This window comes from Salmo salar, chromosome 08 (genome assembly GCF_965601325.2).
Source record: "Salmo salar chromosome 08, fSalSal1, whole genome shotgun sequence".
Lineage (NCBI taxonomy): Eukaryota > Metazoa > Chordata > Actinopteri > Salmoniformes > Salmonidae > Salmo > Salmo salar.
In genome coordinates, this window is record NC_138298.1 from 11632878 (window position 1) to 11652312 (window position 19435).

The 19435-nt window shown below is 43.7% G+C and overlaps 1 protein-coding gene across 1 annotated transcript in view; it reads left to right on the forward strand.

Annotated features, from left to right (window-relative positions):
- Window positions 1–19435, forward strand: part of LOC106609934 (catenin alpha-2) — a 767831-nt gene that overhangs the window by 239731 nt on the left and 508665 nt on the right. The window contains exon 7 of the mRNA XM_045722643.2: window positions 13254–13457. Coding sequence (XP_045578599.1) covers window positions 13254–13457 — 204 coding nt within the window. The remainder of the gene's footprint in view (window positions 1–13253; window positions 13458–19435) is intronic.

Sequence of the window (19435 nt, forward strand, 5' to 3'; positions counted from 1 at the left end):
CAAGGCAAAAGGTGGCTATTTGAAGAATCTCAAATATGAAATATATTTGGATTTGTTTAACCCTTTTTTGCTTACTACATGATTCCATATGTGTTATTTCATAGTTTTGATGTGTTCACTATTATTCTACAATGTAGAAAATAGCTCAAATAAAGAAAAACGCTTGAATGAGTAGGTGTTCTAAAACTTTTGACCGGTAGTGTACTTCTCAAAGGTTTTTGGCCATCACCTTCCCAGAACCTCATATCTTTCAATAGCCAGGGATAGGGATCCATTGAAAAAGAGATCACTATCTCAATGGGTCTCACCTTGTTAAATAGCCTAAATGATTAACCGTCTGACCTTCACCGTGGTCCATTTCTAAATAGGAAGTCATGTTATTTATCGCTATCACTGGGGACATACTCTCATTGAGTCAGACAACATTAAACTCTTCCTCTCTGCCTTGTAGTGTTTCTCCATGTGACCACCACCATATAGGGGTTATGTTTTGACAGTTTGCTCCAACCTGTTGCTATGGTCTTTCGTTTTCTTACTCCATTCTTTGATTAGGCTTAAACGTCTCATGGGAACTATTGCTATCTATATCACAATATCCAATCAGAGAACAAATGTGACAAAAGTTAATCAAATCAAATGTTATTTGTCACCTGCTTCGTAAACAGCTGGTGTAGACTGACAGTGAAATGCTTACTTACGGGTCCTTTTCCAACAATGCATAGTTAATGATAAAATAAATAGTGACAAGGAATAAATACACAGTGAATAACGAATAACAATAACTAGTAAAAAATAACATGGCTCTATACAGGGAGTACCTGTACCGAGTCGATGTGCAGGAGTACGAGGTAATTGAGGTAGCTATATACTGTACTGTACATATAGGTAAGGGTAAAGTAAATAGGCAACAGGATAGATATTAGACTCAGCTGTAATATGTGGAGCAGTAGCAGCAGTGTACTGAATGTGGTGAGTGTGAAAGTGTGTGTGTGTGTGTGTGTGTGTGTGTGTGTGTGTGTGTGTGTGTGTGTGTGTGTGTGTGTGTGTGTGTGTGTGTGTGTGTGTGTGTGTGTGTGTGTGTGTCTATGAGTGTATGTGTGGCTTGAGTATGCGTGTGTGCACAGGTTATGTGTGCGGGGGTGTGTGTGTGGTGTGTGTGTGTGTGTGTGTGTGTGTGTGTGTGTGTGTGTGTGTTGGGGTGTCAGTGGAAGTACGTGTGAGTGTGTGGGTAGAGTTAAGTGTGTGTGTATAGTCAGTGCAATACTTTTTTTCAAAAACATATTTAGTGCTTTTTACCCCTTTTTCTCCCCAGTTGGTAGTTACAGTCTTGTCCCATCGCTGCAACTCCCGTATGGACTCGGGAGAGGCGAAGGTCAAGAGCCATGTGTCCTCCGAAACACAACCCTGCCAAGCCGCACTGCTTCTTGACACACTGCTCGCTTAACCCGGAAGCCACCCGCACCAATGTGTCGGAGAAAACACCGCACAGCTGGCGACCGAAGTCAGCGTGCATGTGCCCGGCCGCCACAAGGAGTCGCTAAAGCGCGATGGGACAAGGATATCCCAGCCGGCCAAACCCACCCCTAACCCAGACAATGCTGGGCCAGTCGCGACCGACTGCGACACAGCCCGGGATCGAACCCTGACCTCTAGTGATGCTTCTAGCACCACAATGCTGTGCCTTAGACCGCTGCGCCCCTCAGGAGGCCTTGATTAGGTATTTAGAGGTCTTGTGGCTTGGAGGTAGAAACTGTTCAAGGTCCTGTTGGTTCCAGACTTGCTGCACTGGTAACGCTTGCAGTGCGGTAGCAGAGAGAACAGTCTATGGCTTGGGTGTCTGGAATCTTTGACAATTTTTGTACCTTACTCTAACACCGCCTGGTATAGAAGTCCTGGATGGCAGGGAGCTCGGCCCTAGTGATGTACTGGGCTGCACTCACCACCCTATGTTACACCTTGCGTTCAGGTGCCTTGCAGTTGCCATATCAAATGTTGATGCAGCCAGTCAAGATGCTCTCAATGGTGCAGCTGTATAACTTTTTGAGAATCCGAGGGCCCATGCCAAATCTTTTCAGTCTCCTGAGGGGTAAGAGGCCCTTGTGCCCTCTTCACAACTGTGTGGGTGTGTGTGGACCATGTTATTTCCTTAGTGATGTGGACACAGAGGAACTTGCTCTCGACCCCTCCACTACAGCCCCATCGTTGTGGGTGGGGGAGTGTTCGCCCCTCCATTTCCTGAAGTCCACGATCAGCTCTTTTGTCTTGCTGACGTTGAGGGAGAGGTTGATGAAAGCTGTGAACGAGGACTAAATTGACACTAGAGAGGTGCTAGGAGAATAGATTCAACCGTCACCAATTCTTGTTAAAGGGCCCTGGGGCTTCGTCAAAACTGTATGCTGCACCCCCTCCCACCCCTCTCTCTGTCTCTCTCTCTTTCTCTCTCCCCACCATTCCCCCCTTTCCCAATCACAACAAACTGACACCCTGCTCGGAATAAAAACAAAGTCGATTCCTCAGGGGAACGCTCTCCTTTTATCATCCATCTTGTAAAGAACATATCATCTTCAGCTGTTCTCCCCCAAGAGACTTTTCCTCCGAGATGTGAGATCCCCTCCAGGGTATTGTGGCTTTGCTGTACTCCCTTTTGTCTTCTTAAATCAAGGTGTCCCAGTCTCCATGGTCCCATCTAATCTCCTGTGCCTACATATCTTTGCCAAATAGCTATGCAGGCTGCTTTTTATTCATTTCCTTTACCGTTTCTTGTAAGCATATGTCACTTTGAGCCTTAGCATCTTCTAAAAGTGTACCTATACTATCTAGAACCTGAAAGGGTTCTTCGGCTGTCTCCATAGGGGAACCCTTTGAAAATGTTTTTGGGTTCCAGGTACAACCCAATTGGGTTCCATGTAGAACCCTTTCCCCAGAGGGTTCTACATGGAACCCAAAAGAGTACCATCTGGAACCAAAAAGGGTTCAGTCTGGTACCAGAAAGGGTTCTCCTATCGGAACAGCCAAATATCCCTTTTGGAACCATTTTTTCTAAGAGTATGTGTTGCAGAATGCACGCCATCCACGTCTGTCACCAATTATCATGCAATTGCAATTTAGAAAAAATAAATAAATAAATACATTTATATATATTGTCAGCTGAGATGTACAGTTGGAAGTTTACATACACTTAGGTTGAAGTCATTAAAACTAGTTTTTCAACAATTTCACAAATTTCTTGTCGGTTAGGACATCTCCTTTGTGCATGACACCAGAAATTTTTACAACAATTGTTTACAGACATATTATTTAACTTATCACAATTCCAGTGGGTCAGAAGTTTACATACACTAAATTGACTGTGCCTTTAAACAGCTTGGAAAATTCCAGAAAATGATGTCATGGCTTTAGAAGCTTCTGACCTCCACAAGTCTGGTTCATCCTTGGGAGCAATTTCCAATTGCCTGAAGGTACCACGTTCATCTGTAAAAACAATAGGACGCAAGTATTAACACCATAGGACCACGCAGCCATCATACCGCTCAGGAAGGAGACACGTTCTGTCTCCTAGAGATGAACGTACTTTGGTGTGAAAAGTGCAAATCAATCCCAGAACAACAGCAAAGGACCTTGTGAAGATGCTGGAGGAAATAGGTAAAAAAGTATCTATATCCACAGTAAAACGAGTCCTATATCGACATAACCTGAAAGGCCGCTCAGCAAGGAAGAAGCCACTGCTCCAAAACCGCCATCAAAAAGCCAGACTACGGTTTGCTACTGCACATGGGGACAAATATCATACTTTTTGGAGAAATGTCCTCTGGTCTGATGAAACAAAAATACAACTGTTTGGCCATAATGACCATCGTTATGTTTGGAGGAAAAAGGGGGAGGCTTGCAAGCCGAAGAACACCATCCCAACCGTGACGCACGGGGGTGGCAGCATCATGTTGTGGGGATACTTTGCTGCAGGAGGGACTGGTGCACTTCACAAAATAGATGGCATCATGAGGTAGGAAAATTATGTTGATATATTGAAGCAACATCTCAAGACATCAGTCAGGAAGTTAAAGCTTGGTAGCAAATGGGTCTTCCAAATGGACAATGACCCCAAGCATACTTCCAAAGTTGTGGCAAAATGGCTTAAGGACAACAAAGTCAAGGTATTGGAGTGGCCATCACAAAGCTTTGACCTCAATCCTATAGAGAATTTGTGGGCAGAACTGAAAAAGCGTGTGAGAGAAGGAGGCCTACAAAACTGACCCAGTTACCCCAGCTCTGTCAGGAGGAATGGGTCAAAATTCACCCAACATTGTCGGAAGCTTGTGGAAGGCTACCTGAAACGTTTGACCCAAGTAAAAAAATGGAATGGCAATGCTCCCAAATACTAATTGAGTGTATGTACACTTCTGACCCACTGGGAATGTGATGAAAGAAATAAAAGCTGAAATAAATAATTCTCTCTACTGTTATTCTGACATGTCACATTCTTAAAATAAAGTGGTGATCCTAACTGACCTAAGACAGGGCATTTTTACTTGGATTACTTGTCAGGAATTGTGAAAAACTGAGTTTAAATGTATTTGGCTAAGGTGTACGTAAACTTCCGACTTCAACTGTATCAATATGTCAATGTCTGTATGTTATACATCCCCAATTCTGTTCTCTATTCAAATATATGTGGATTTAGCCAAGGATAGGAGGCACAGATACATATATTACCCCTTCTCCTCTTGTGCATCTCGACCAGATATTACCAGCCAACTGTTGCAGAAGAGCTGATAAGAGGCAACTTGAGTAATGGTATTGTTTCTGTTTGGCAGGAGTGAAAGGGCCCCTATTTTCCACCTGAATCGAGTAATCTGCAGCTAAACAGCATTATTCACTAACACATCGACCGGCAAAGTAGTAATCGTCCATGTGACTTAGAGAGAGACAAAACATAAACTACAATCAAGAAGACTAACATACTGATAATCCTGGGAGGAAATCACAGATAAACTTGCAATTTCCGCCACGGCACTCCACAGTCCTTTTCTGTGGCTCCCTAAAAATAGCAGCTAAGCCGCTATCGGAAAGATCAGGCTGTGTCTATGGCTGGGGGAGTGTGTGTGTATATTTTTCATGTGTGTGTGCATGCACACGTGTTTGTGTCTATAATGCTTGTGCGTGCCTGTGTGTATGCATTGTGTGTGTGTGTGTGTGTGTGTGTGTGTGTGTGTGTGTCTGTGTGTGTGTGTCTGTGTGTAGCGGCGGTAAAGCACAGCACAGAAGCCCTGGATGAGTCAGCAAAAAGAGCACACTGTTCTCTCCCAGTCTAAATGATGTACGACATGGTCGTCCGTGGGTGGGTTGGAAGGCAGGGGTGCGAATTCCATTACACCTTGGTAAAGAAAGAGAGAAAAGGAGAGAAAGGAGAAATAAAAATGTGAGAAAAGAGGAGGAGAGGGTGAAATAAGCAACAGGTCCGGGCTCCGCGTGGGCAAGACACGCGCACGTACACGCACAAACAAACACACACACACACACCTCTCAACATGTAGCTCGTGCTTTGGGCAGTGGTCTCTGTAGCATGCCATTTTCTGTCCCAGCGTGGAGGTGATTACAGTCCAAAACACACAAGCCCTGTTGTGACTCAGTGTAAAGAGGTCGACACGTCCTGACACTCAGTGTGGGAATGCGTCCCAAATGGCACCCTATTCCCTACATAGTGCATTACTTTTGAACATAGCCCCATGGACCATGGTCAAAGTAGTGCAGTATGTAGGGGAAAGGGTGCCATTTAGGGTGCCATTTGGGATGGACACACTGTGCAAAGAAGTTGACACGTTTCCTCCTAGATTTCCTTTTCAATTTGTGTCTAGCCATTTCTCCTTGGTTGTTTGTGTAGGCTATGATATGTCCTCCAGGCTATTTGTTGTGTTGTTGGCTTTAGTTATCGACCAGAAATCTTCCTTTCTTTGCCACGTAAATAGCGAGCATTTGACGTCAATAGCCAGCAAATGGTCATATGTGACCGACCGGCTCAAATCAGTCTTATGTAGCAAAATTAGAAATAGTGTTGTTTTTTTTACATTGGATTAAAGTAAAGACTCAAAGCTACAAAGTGGTATATCATACACTACAGTTGAGGAACAATGGGAAAGTAATTTTGCTTTGAAAGTTGATAAACTTTTGAGAAAATGACCTTTGAATGTTTTGGTAGTACTATTGGAGAGCCCTAATTTGTCTACACCCATTCAGCATTATTAATACCCTCTTAAGCTTTAGCCCCACCCATCTCTTACTCACGATAAACGTTCACAAAAAGCACAACAATTATTTTAAGAATTATAGATACAGAACTCCTCTATGCACTCGATATGTCCGATTTTAAAATAGCTTTTCGGTGAAAGCACATTTTGCAATATTCTGAGTAGATAGCCCGGCATCACAGGGCTAGCTATTTAGACACCCAGCAAGTTTAGCACTCACCAAAGTCAGATTTACTATAAGAAAAATGTTATTACCTTTGGTGTTCTTCGTCAGAATGCACTCCCAGGACTTCTACTTCAATAACAAATGTTGGTTTGGTCCCAAATAATCCATAGTTATATCCAAATAGCGGCATTTTGTTTGTGCGTTCAAGACACTATCCGAAAGGGTAAATAAGGGTTACGCGCACGACGCATTTCGTGACAAAACATTTCTAAATATTCCATTACCGTACTTCGAAGCATGTCAACCGCTGTTTAAAATCAATTGTTATACCATTTTTCTCGTAAAAAAGCGATAATATTCCGACCGGGAATCTGTGTTTAGGTTCAGAGACGAACGAAAATAAAAACATGGGGTCGACTCGTGCACGCGCCTAAGCCCATTGTCCTCTGATAGAGCACTTGCCAAAAGCGCTAATGTGTTTCAGCCTGGGGCTGGAATTACATCATTCAGCTTTTTCCCGCCTTCTGAGAGCCTATGGGAGCCGTAGGAAGTGTCACGTTACAGCAAAGATCCTCAGTCTTCAATAAACAGAGTCAAGAAGCTCAAGGAATGGTCAGACAGGCCACTTCCTGTAAGGAATCTTCTCAGGTTTTTGCCTGCCATATGAGTTCTGTTATACTCACAGACACCATTCAAACAGTTTTAGAACCTTTAGGGTGTTTTCTATCCAAAGCCAATAATTATATGCATATTGTAGTTACTGGGCAGGAGTAGTAACCAGATTAAATCGGGTACGTTTTTTATCCGGCCGTGCAAATACTGCCCCCTATCCCCAACAGGTTAAGGGTTGATCCGAATGTACGAACAGCAGTCAAGCACCCAAGCTAACTTGCTAGCTACTTCCAGACATATATGTGAGAGAGAACAGCTCACTGAACATTACTGGCCTAGCAGAGCTGGTTAGGCTGTTTTTATGTTATCCAGAGCGTTGGTGACTGCAACTGTGCTGTCCATTACTAAATTGGTTGTCCATTAGTAAATTCAGAGCGTTTCGCGTTCAGAGCGCACACTGGACGCTCTGGCCAATGAGCTGAACGTTCTAACCTCAAAATGCCAGTCAAGCACCCAAACTAACTGGCTAACTTGCTAGCTACTTCCAGACACAAATGAGAGAACACCCCACTCTGACCATTTTACTCGCCCAAGCAGAGCTGATTAGGCTGTTTTCATGTTATTCAGCGCGTTGGTGACTGTAACTGTGCTTCTGGCAACAATTAAATTACAATTTTTTTGCCATTGTTTACTGACACCGGCCGTATTCAACGGGTGTTGAGCGTTCATAAATTCATCAGTTATTCTGCGCTTTCTGGCACACGAGAGTGCTCTGAAATCGGAGTAGATGACCAGACTGAATTTACGAACGGGCCCGAAATGGTAACTTGCATAGTAGAGTATTTTGTTTAGCTAGCTAACTAGGTAAATAATGAAGCATAATCCCAACTCATGACGTTACTACCCTGCACTAATCTGCAGGTAGCTAACCAACCAGGTTCAATGTTAACTAGCTAACATTAGGCTATAGCTAGCTAGGCAAATGGCTCTGAGATACGAATAATAAGGTCATACACGTAAAGTTAGCTAGTGAGCCAGCTAGCTATCGTTAGCTAGCTAGGTAAACAATGAAGCATAATCACAACGCATAACGTTACTACCCTGCATGAAACTGCAGGTAGCTAACCAACCAGGTTCAATGTTAGCAAGCTAACATTAGGCTATAGCTAGCCAAGCAAATGGCTCTTTCTGTCAAAATTAGAAACGTGTAATATGTGAAACCTTTATTTAACTATGCAAGTCAGTTAAGAACAAATTCTTATTTACAATGACGGCCTACACCGGCCAACCCCGGACGACGCTGGGCCCTTTGGGACTCCCAATCACGGCCGGTTGTGATACAGCCTGAATTCGAACCAGGGTATATGTAGTGACGCCTCTAGCACTGAGATGCAGTGCCTTAGACTGCTGCGCATCTCGGTAGCTAGCTAGACTATCTTACCCGTGTACATCATTCATGGTTGGACGCGTCTTCTGTTGGATGCCATGGTTGCTCTTAGTTTGAAGATATAATCCGGAGACTAGTGTTTTCTCCATCCCATTAGCTATCATACTCGAATTCCACTGATTTTAAAAACTCAGTCCTCCAGAAAGAGGAGAGCAACACTTATTCCGTTTTAATACACAATACATTAAAAAAAGCAGCGTAAGACAGGATTACCTAGACACACTGACCAGCTCAAATAGACAGGAGCTTGCTATATGGCAGACCAATCCAAACTCATCTCTCGGCATGTCCAGCCCACTTATTATCTCAGCCAATCATGGCTAGCAGTAAGGTTGCTGACTTTTTCTTTGGCTAAACTAACTAGGCTCGTAATTTAATAATTGTGTTCATATTTACAGATGGCATACAAGTTTGTTATTAAGGCACATGAAAGTTCGCATGTTCGAGAAGGCATTTTTGCCCAATATCTTATTTGGATAAACAAACGGCTGTTCTGTGACCCGCAACATACGCCTAGTTTCCTGAAACATACACCTTAGCCAAAAACATTTAAAATCAGTTTTTCACAAGGCACTGAGTTTGAAGGTAGGCCTTGAAATATATCCACAGGTACACCTCCAATTGACTCAAATGATGTCAATCAGAAGCTTCTAAAGCCATGACATAATTTTCGGGAACTTTCCAAGCTGTTTAAAGGCACAGTCAACTTAGTGTATGTACATTTCTGACCAACTGGAATTGTGATACAGTGAATTATTAGTGAAATAATCTGTCAGTAAACAATTGTTAGAAAAATTACTTGTGTCATGCACAAAGTAGATGTACTAACCGACTTGCCAAAACTATAGTTTATTAACAAGAAATGTGTGGAGTGGTTGAAAGACGAGTTTTAATGACTCCAACCTAAGTGTATGCAAACTTTCGACTTGATGATCTGTATGATGATCAAGAGTACTTCAGTTCCCGGAATACTTAAGATGAACATAGACATAGTCACTGTATAAAAGTTGATCCTGCAATATCTGAGTGCACATAAAATGATTCATGCCTGGCCAGTGTAACTCAGACACCTTTTTTTAGTATTTCACCAGTGAAGACAACAATTGGACATATCCTAATTGGATGGTAGCTACTGTAGGTATTTCTTTCTGCCACATGGTCTTAAATGGATACTTCAGGATTTTGGCAATGGTAGTTGAAGGTAGTTTCGCGAGCCAATCCTAACTAGAATTAGCACAATGACTGGAAGTCTATGGGATCTACTAGCATGCTAACATATACCTATAGACTTCCAGTCATTGCCCTAACACTAGTTAACACTGGCTTGTGACACTACCGCTAACTTCCTTTAAACTGGATAAAGAAACATAACAATGACATCCACAAGTTCATCTGACTCTGTGGAAGTAGATAAAGGACCTCATTGCCTTTTAAACTAGGACACAAACTTCTATACAGACTTAAACTGTCAAATGTAACTGATAAAATGAGTCCCTTGGGGAATCAGGGATTCAGTATTTGGGTTCCTGAGGCGCCAACCAGTGAATGTGAATGTAGGCCAGGGCTTGTATAGGAGGCAGGGTAGTATTAGAGGTACCTGAGAGAGTGAGTGTCATTAGTAATATGAACAGAGGCACTACTGTCCTGCTGTCTCACGAGTCCTTTCTCTCTCCCCTCTTTTTCTCTGTCTCAGACCCTCTTTCTCTCCTCTTCACTCACTCTCTTTCTTTCTCTCTCTCTCTTTCTCTCTTTCCCTTTCTCTCTTTCTATCTTTATTCATCTCATCCCCCTCGCTGTGGCTGAATTCATCCCATATTCTCTCTCTCTCTCTCTCTCTCTCTCTCTCTCTCTCTCTCTCTCTCTCTCTCTCTCTCTCTCCCTGCCTGTCTTTCTTATGTGTCGTCTGACAATCAGCCTGTCACCCTGCCCAGGATTAGAGGCCTGAGTGGAGCCTGAATGTAGCTCACTGGCCAGGCTCTGAACGCAACTCACTGTTGCCATTCACTTGCTTCTGCTACTACTGCCCCAAAAACAGACATTTTAGTTTTGTTATGGATGCTAAGGCAGGGCACTACTGCGGACTGCTTTTTGGGGATGTTTTTTTGTTTACATTTTTTGGTTTATTTACAAATCAGAACCATCTCATGTAATGTAGCTTAGCTCATGGGCGGCGGGCTACGGCGGCGGGCTACGGCGGCGGGCTACGGCGGCGGCCTCCGTTAAACCCTGATGCAAGCGGTGAGAGAGACCGACTTCAACCTAAATTGCTTCTGTAAATATTCTGCGCCCATGAATAAACCGTGGAAATGTAACTAAAAAAGAAATAACAACAGTGTCACCCCGAACAAGGGTGGCAGAGCGGTTCCACGTCGTGCAACACTGAAACGTAAGAAAGACAATACGCCTCTGATTGCAGCCAGTTTCATCCAGGCTGCCTCTAGCTCTACTGATGCTGGGCATTCCCATTCTTCCCTCCATCCCCCTCTCCTCTTTCCCACATTGAAGAAAACGAGATAAGGCAAACTTTAATGAATGCCTGTATTACCGGAAAGCATGCCATCGCCTTTTCGCGTGGCTAGCATGTTTGTTCGATACGCAACCATCTAGCCCCATTCTTAAGGCTCACTGTCTTGGTAATGTCCTCCCGAAGCCAATGGATTGTGCTTACCAAGCCTGTGAAGCCGGAGACTCTTAATAAGATACAAGATGAGATGACATTAAGGCAGAGAAAACAGTGATAATTATGGAGCGTTATGGGCAGGAAGGAGATGGATATGACTATATGACTCTCGACACGCCATGTCTAGTACCATCTGTGTTGTTGCTCTCGTTCTCGCACACACAGAGCAATGGCCTGGAATGGGTGTCCCACTCATAGGGCTGGGTTGCCACTTCAAGGTTTCAGACAAGGCCACCAGCTCGATGTCTCTCAGTCTGTGTGCGTGTGGAAGTGGCTCCGGATAACAGAGTCTGCTAAATGGCTAAAATGTAAATGTTAAATGTGTGTGTGCTCTGTGTCTCCCGTCAATGTGATAGCACCCTGCTGTTATTTAGAATAGGCTTCAGTTGCTAGACTAGACATTGTGGCTAACTCGCTTTGTGGAAAATAGATGCCGTCTAGCTGCGACCGAAACAAATTAGGCCCTCGCAAAACATTTGAAGACAGTAGTCATTGAACGGCACTGTATTTTGTTTTCAACAATGCCCGACTGGAACTGTTTTCAACCATAATGTGCAGTACAACCGATATAAACACACACAAACACACATACCTAAGGAATTTAGACACCTCTTTACTAATAAACGCTGCCTACCCGGCGTGGCTTCTCCCTCTTAAAAACTCCACCGCACCACAAACTGCTGCGGAATGGGATATTGAAATTGTACGGCCGTAAAACGTAATACCTTCTCCATCAAAATGGTAATTTTTGTTCTTACCTGCTGTACAGATCATAAAAAAGTATATTTTGCGGCTACTTCCAATAATAAAAGCCGGGGCCCCTGTGTCTCCTCACTCTGTGCTTAAAGACCCCATAAAGCAGGCGGGGAGGGGGGTGTAAGGGTCTGGTACTAGGACCCTGAAGCTAAGCTTGAAGGTGACCTTCCCTCCGCTCTCAGCCTCTGGCTTTACCACCTTGGCGCTGACAGATTGCACTGAGCCATCTTCTATCACTGCCAAATGTGTTTTCTAGCTTTGTTACACTCTTTGTTACACTCCCTACCTGTAACTACGTCCTGCTGTTGTGGCACTCTCTGTTTCTCTCATTCTTTCGATCTTTCTTTCTTTCTTTACGATCTTTCTCCCTTTCTTTCTATCTATCTTTCTTTCTTTCATTTTTTTTCTCTCTCTCTCCCTGACAGAGACTGTCGGTAATACATTGAAATGGGCTACTGCCGCCTGCTGTCGTACAAGTCCTCTCTTTCCCCCTCTTTCTATTGGTCCCAAGTCCTCTCTTTCCCCCTCTTTCTATTGGTCCCAAGTCCTCTCTTTCCCCCTCTTTCTATTGGTCCCAAATTCTCTCTTTCCCCCTCTTTCTATTGGTCCCAAGTCCTCTCTTTCCCCCTCTTTCTATTGGTCCCAAATTCTCTCTTTTTCCTGTTTTCAGTTTTTTTTTTTTTCTCTCTCTCTCTCTCTCTCTCTCTCTCTCTCTCTCTCTCTCTCTCTTTTTGTTGGGCGATGGTGGCCTTAGACATGGGTCAGTCCAGTATTATTATTATGTGTATTATTACAGTCATTATGAAAACCATAAGGGTGTACATGACTCTGTGTACCTCAGACATAAGCCTTTGTTACCAATAATATATTTCGGCGACAACCTGTTCCAAACAAACAGCTAAGATATATTTTTTTATGTAACTCATGGTTGACAGCAGAAACATAGCTTAAACTGACCTCTCTCTCCCTCCCTCTCTCTCTATCTCTCTCTCTCATGTGTTTCTCAGATCTTTATCTGTGTCTTTTGTTTTCAAATGTATTATGTTTAGTACTGGTGGCAAAGTCATCTTGAATGTAGATGGTAGCTTTTCATGGGTGATTCTGGCGTGGAAATGCTAACATGCACTTCCATGTGTTCATCATTCTTGTAAACAATCTAACCCAACAGGGCTTACATAAAATTGGGTATCCAACACTTAACCTTTGGTTAATAAGATAAAGGAGTGACATGCTCCACTCTGAATACTAAACAGTCTCTTTGGGTACAAAGTTCTGAAGTGCAATAGCATTCAGAAGTTGACCCTTGGTTAGCCTGTTTCTGACCTCCCTCTCTCCTTTCCTCCCGATCAGAACAAGATCATCCTGGACCCGCTGACGTTCAGCGAGGCGCGTTTCCGCCCCTCCCTGGAGGAGCGCCTGGAGAGCATCATCAGTGGCGCCGCCCTCATGGCCGACTCGTCCTGCACCCGCGACGACCGCCGCGAGCGCATCGTGGCTGAGTGCAACGCCGTCCGGCAGGCCCTGCAAGACCTGCTGAGCGAGTACATGAACAATGTGAGAACCCCCTCGAAGAGGATTTTGGGTTTATCTCATATAAACACGCACACACATTTCCTCAGATACACAAGCTGCTACAGTTTGTACCACTCATGTTCTCTCCCTTCTAAATCTTGTTAAAAATGTCACTATAACCACGCACGCACACGCACACACACACACACACACACACACACACACACACACACACACACACACACACACACACACACACACACACACACACACACACACACACACACACACCACAGCTCCACTCCACTCAACTCATTGCCCCATCTATTCTTCTTTCAGCTCCAGACAATTCCCCACTCTCCCGTTTACCACTAACTTTCACACTTCTCTAGTTTTACTCTGTTGAAATCCATCCTCCTCTATTCTACAGTGTGATAGTGGACTGTAATGTGATGTGCACAGCGTGACACGAGAGACAAGATCGTCATGTTGGCTCCCAGCATCTTTCCTCCCTATAAATCTCCTCAGTCCATAACCCCCGACTGCAGAGCAGTTACCGACCCCCTGGTTGGGCCGTTAGATAACCCCCTAATGGCCTTGACTTTGGAGGTGAGTTACTGCAGTGAAGGCGGGCTGGCCGCGGCCACGGTGCATTCATGTGTTTCACTCACTGCACCAGGTGTGCTTTGCTGTGCTCAGCATCCATAGACTTCACTGCAACCCGAGCCGAAATGGGGGGCTCTATTGTGTAATTTCGGCCTTGTGTTGGTTTGGCCTACTGGGCTTAGTTTTGTGATTGGGTGGCCATTTTGGATATATTAAGGGGATCATGAATGAAGTTTCAGTGGTGGTGGTGGCCGTGGTGCAATTAGTTGTCAGTTATTACTTAAAGGGCCCTAGTCCTTGAGGAGGGTCCCTCTGAATGTTCTCTTTCCCTCCTCTTTCTTTCTCTTTATGTCCTCCTCCTCTTTCTCTCTCTCTCTCTGTCAGCTTTTGTAGTCATTAGCAGAAGCAGAGAGCTCGGGCTTAGAGGCTTTTGAATCCCTCGTTGATCCTAAGTAGCTCATCAGTACTACCATCGTCCCCTGGGCCCAACTAGTGTGTTTACCAAAGCAATGGCCACCCACAATCTCACAGTAGAAACACAGGCATGGGGACAACAAATATGTGTTCTGAGTTGCCTCCATTCTGTCTGTGACAGTTAGAAGGATAGTTCATAGGCGGCAGGTAGCCTAGTGGTTAGAGAGGCCAGCTAACAATCGGAGGGTTGCAACTTCTAATTCCAGGTCTGATGGGAAAAATCTGGCGGGAAGTGAGCTGGCAACCAGAGGGTTGCTGATATCAAAATCCTAGATGCAATCACCTGCCGTTGTGCCCTTGAGCAAGGCACTTACCCACCACAACAACTGCTCCACAGGTGCCAAAGTATGGCATGCTCCCTGTAGGTCTTTCGGGCGGGATTGCGATAAAATGGAAGTCAAATTTCCATTGGACCTTGTGTGTAATTTGACGAATGAAGTGATCTTAATCGCACACTTCATTTTGATAGTCCCTTATAGGTGATTACAGATGTCTAAACTATCAATTCCAACTCTTTTGATATGCCACAGCTTTTTAGAGTTACGGTTAAGGGTTACATTTAAGTTTAGCGTTAGCATAAGGGTTAGGTTAAGCTAGGGTTAAGGCGAGGGTTAGGATTACTAGATAGTTAGTCAAAATTTTGTTGACAGTTAGTTGAACATCTACCGAATTACAAACAATCTATTTGGGACTATCCAAATAAATTGATACCAAAAAAAGGTGAGCTATAGCGAACATACTCTGTGACAGAAAAGCTTTGATTTTGTGTTGTGGTGACGACAAGTTGCGTTTGAAATTTGTTTCATTTTCACGTACTATTTCCACTGAGAATAAATGATATCTATGAGCGGGACAGCCATAGGAAATAATTCAGATGCTTCTGAACAACTAAAAGATGAAGAATTTGATACATTTCACAAATTTAGCGAGGAACTGAAGGAATTGTCCACTCTCCCCCCAGCTCTCCCGCTCATAAGCTCTGGCACAGTTGTGACTGAGGTTGCTTTACACTCGTTTGGCTAAACAGTAGGAAGATGTGGTAACATTTTGCTCTTTGTTTCTCTCTCGTCTGTGGTAGGATTGCCAGGAGCTCTTTTAAGTCACCTAAGCTGTAGTCTTCCCAACTGAAACTCATGAAACTAATGAAGTTAAACAGTAATATTTTAGGTAAAGCTGCTTTTGCATCGAGAGGGCTAGAGGGCACGTCAATGTTTCATAAATGAATAATTAGGTTTGATATTTTGGAAAGGAAATTAACAAAATAGGCTAACAAACAGTGGAAATTGAAACGTTAAATACAGCGCATTTCTGACTGTTCAGTGTGTCCTGTTGTCTGGTAATGGTAATAGCTGTGGTATTGAAAGCTAGATAACAGCAGGTTTTCATTCTTGGGGTCTATTAAGGCTTCAGTCTCTTGTTTCCAGACATGCACGATCAAATGCTTAAACTATTTGAAAGAAATACAGGTACTATTTGTACCTAAGTCTGCTGTGAATGATGCAGAGAGCCAAAACGTCGAAGCGCAGACACAGTTATATATACATTGAGTCCACGAAACATTAGTAAAACCTGTTATTTCCTTGATGTCAAAATCCACTTCGATCAGTTTAGATGAATGGGAGAAGAAAGAATGATTTTTAAGCCTTGAGACAACTGAGACATGGATTGTGTATGTGTGCCATTCAGAGGGTGAGTGGGCCTGACAAAATATTGAAGTACCTTTGAACGGGGTATGGTAGTAGGTGCCAGGCACACCGGTTTGAATGTGTCAAGAACTGCAACACAGCTGGGTTTTTCACGCTCAACAGTTTTCTTGTGTGTATCAAGAATGGTCTAGCACCCAAAGGACATCCAGCCAACCTAACACAAATGTGGGAAGCATTGGAGTCAGCGTGAGCCAACATCCCTATTGGAACGCTTTCGACACCTTGTAGGGTGTCACGCCCTGACCTGAGAGAGACATTTTTCTCTGTTTAGTTAGGTCAGGGTGTGATATGGGGTGGGCATTCTATGTATTTTATTTCTATGTTTTGGCCAGGTATGGTTTCCAATCAGAGGCAGCTTTCTATCGTTGTCTCTTATTGGGAACCGTGCGCTTACTGGGAAGAGGAGCTGGACCGGGGAGAACCAACATCGACGGAAGCACGAGAGGGGGGGCACACGGGGAGTTTGGCAGAGTCAGGGTGGAGACCTGAGCCAACTCCCCGTGCTTACCGTGGGGAGCGAGTGACGAGGCAAGCACCGTGTTATGCGGTGATGTGCACTGTGTCGCCAGTGCGCATTCACAGGCCGGTGCCATCTGTGCCCGCGCCCTGCAGTTGTCATGCTAGGTTGAGCATCCAGCAAAGACAGGTTGTGCCAGCCATAGGCTCCAGACCTCCAGTGCGCCTCCACGGCCCAGTATATCCTGCGCGGGTGGGCATTCTATGTATTTTATTTCTATGTTTTGGCCAGGTATGGTTTCCAATCAGAGGCAGCTGTCTATCGTTGTCTCTTATTGGGAACCATACTTAGGCAGCCCTTTTTCCCTCCTTGAGTTGTGGGATCTTGTTTTTGTGTAACTGCCTTTGAGCAGCCCCAGAACGTCACGTTTTCGTTTTCCTCCTGTTTGTTGTTTTTGATGAGTTTCATGTTCATTAAAAAAGATGTGGAATTCCATGCACGCTGCGCCTTGGTTTATTTATGATCGGGAGTTCGAAGATAGCGATCGTGACATAGGGTCCATTCCCCGACGAATTGAGGCTGTTTTGAGGGCAATATTAGGAAGGTGTTCTGAATATTTTCTACACTCTGTGTAAATAGAAAGTAAACACAGTCTTAGAAAACAAACAGACCAGACACATATTGTCCAAGACAGAGATGCAAACAAAGACAGCGAGATGCACAATAATACAGACAAAACACACAATAATATTGACAAAACACACAATAATATTGACAAAACACACAATAATACCAGACAAAACACACAATAACACAGACAAAACACACAATGACACAGACAATACACATCATGATATAAACAAAACATATACAGATGAAGGTACACAGGAGCTGGGCTGTAAGATGAATACCACTACCACCAGTTCACATTGTGTTATGAAGCAATACGCTTTGATTAATATCCCCCCAGATAGCTTCCAGAGTAGTATGTTGAAGGCCTTACAGGCCCAGGCAAAACACACGTTAGATTAGTGTGGTGAGCATCCATCGATTATCGCGCTGGGCCACTGCCAGAAGCAGAATTGATACTGTGAAGGATCGATACAGAGTGGACTTGCCAATGGCTTAGTGGCCACAAATGACACCTGTTCCGCGGCCCATCGATGCGAACCAAGAGATGAGAGGAGCGAGGGAAGGAAGGAAGGAGAGCATAAGCCATCACACATAGGAGATTCACAGGATTATGTTCTTAAAGGCGTTTGTTTGAGTAAGCATTTCGAAAAAAGGAAAACGTTGGACAGGTTGAAGGAAGGGAAGATATACTGTAGCCTAAGCTCGATGAATGGGAAAAATGACAAAAACTTTTGTTTCACAACTTCCTGGGAAAACTTAGTGCGCTACAGATGTTGGATCTTAATTTGAGCCACTTTGCTACAGCAGGAAAATAATCCTGCAATAGCAGGAAAATAATCCTGCAGAAACAGGAAATGTGAATTATTATGTGGATTATAATTAATGGACATTTTGTAGGGGTTGATGCATTTTTTGTAAGGGAAAATCAAGTCTGAAATGTCTAAGTGGAAATTACAAACTTCAGAAGCCATTTAAAACCTGCATTTCAGGATAGTTATCCTGTTACAGGGTGCTCAAATGAAGATCCTACATCTATATATAGAGTATAGGGTACCATTTCGGATGCACCCCAGAGTTGTATTTGTTCTTCCGTGGGCTCTGACAGACAGGTGGTTGATTGCAGTGCCCATTGATAGGGGATTGTGGGTAAACGGCAGTAAGCGTGAGAGCAAACACGGGTAAATAAAGTGGCGAGGTGGTCCCCTCTTCAAACACAACCTCTCGAGAGGGATTTGACAGGTCTTAAACGCCACCGGTGAACCTCTGTTGCTCGGACACTTGACGGTCTCTGTGTCAGGCGTCTTCTTCCTGTGATTGGATGAGGGTGGTGTGGATTGCTAAGTGGACAGTGTGGACACGGTCACACCTGGAGGAAAGGGGGCTGTATGTGGCCTCTGAAATAGTCACTTAACCTCTTGGGGCTAGGTGGGACGCTAGCGTGCCACCCGTGGTGCACTCCATCAACAGCAGGTGCATTTCAAGAGCGGCAAATTTGAATCCAAATAAATGTCAAAATTCAAATTTTTCAAAAATACAACTATGTTACACCATTTGAAAGATAAACATCTCCTTAATCTAACCACGTTTTACGATTTCAAAAAGGTTTTACAGCGAAAGCATACATTTAGAGTATGTTAGGACAGTACATTTACAAGAGTTGTGTGTAATGTTTTGTCAAGTCAAAGACAGGGTCACCAAAACCATAAAACCAGCTAAAATGATGCACTAACCTTTTACAATCTCCATCAGATGACACTCCTAGGACATTATGTTAGACAATGCATGCATTTTTAGTTCTATCAAGTTCATATTTATATCCAAAAACAGCGTTTTACTATGGCATTGATGTTGAGGAAATCGTTTCCCTCCAATAACCGGCAGTCAAGTCAGCACCACAAATTAAATAATTAAAATTAGAAAACATTGGTAAAATATTATATTGTCATTTAAAGAATTATAGATTTACATCTCTTGAACGCAATCAACTTGCCAGATTTAAAAATAACCTTACTGGGAAATCACACTTTGCAATAATCTGAGCACTGCGCCCAGAAAAATACGCGTTGCGATACAGACTAGACGTCATGTTGGGGAGATCTAAAATCGAAAATACTATGTAAATAATCCATTACCTTTGATTCTCT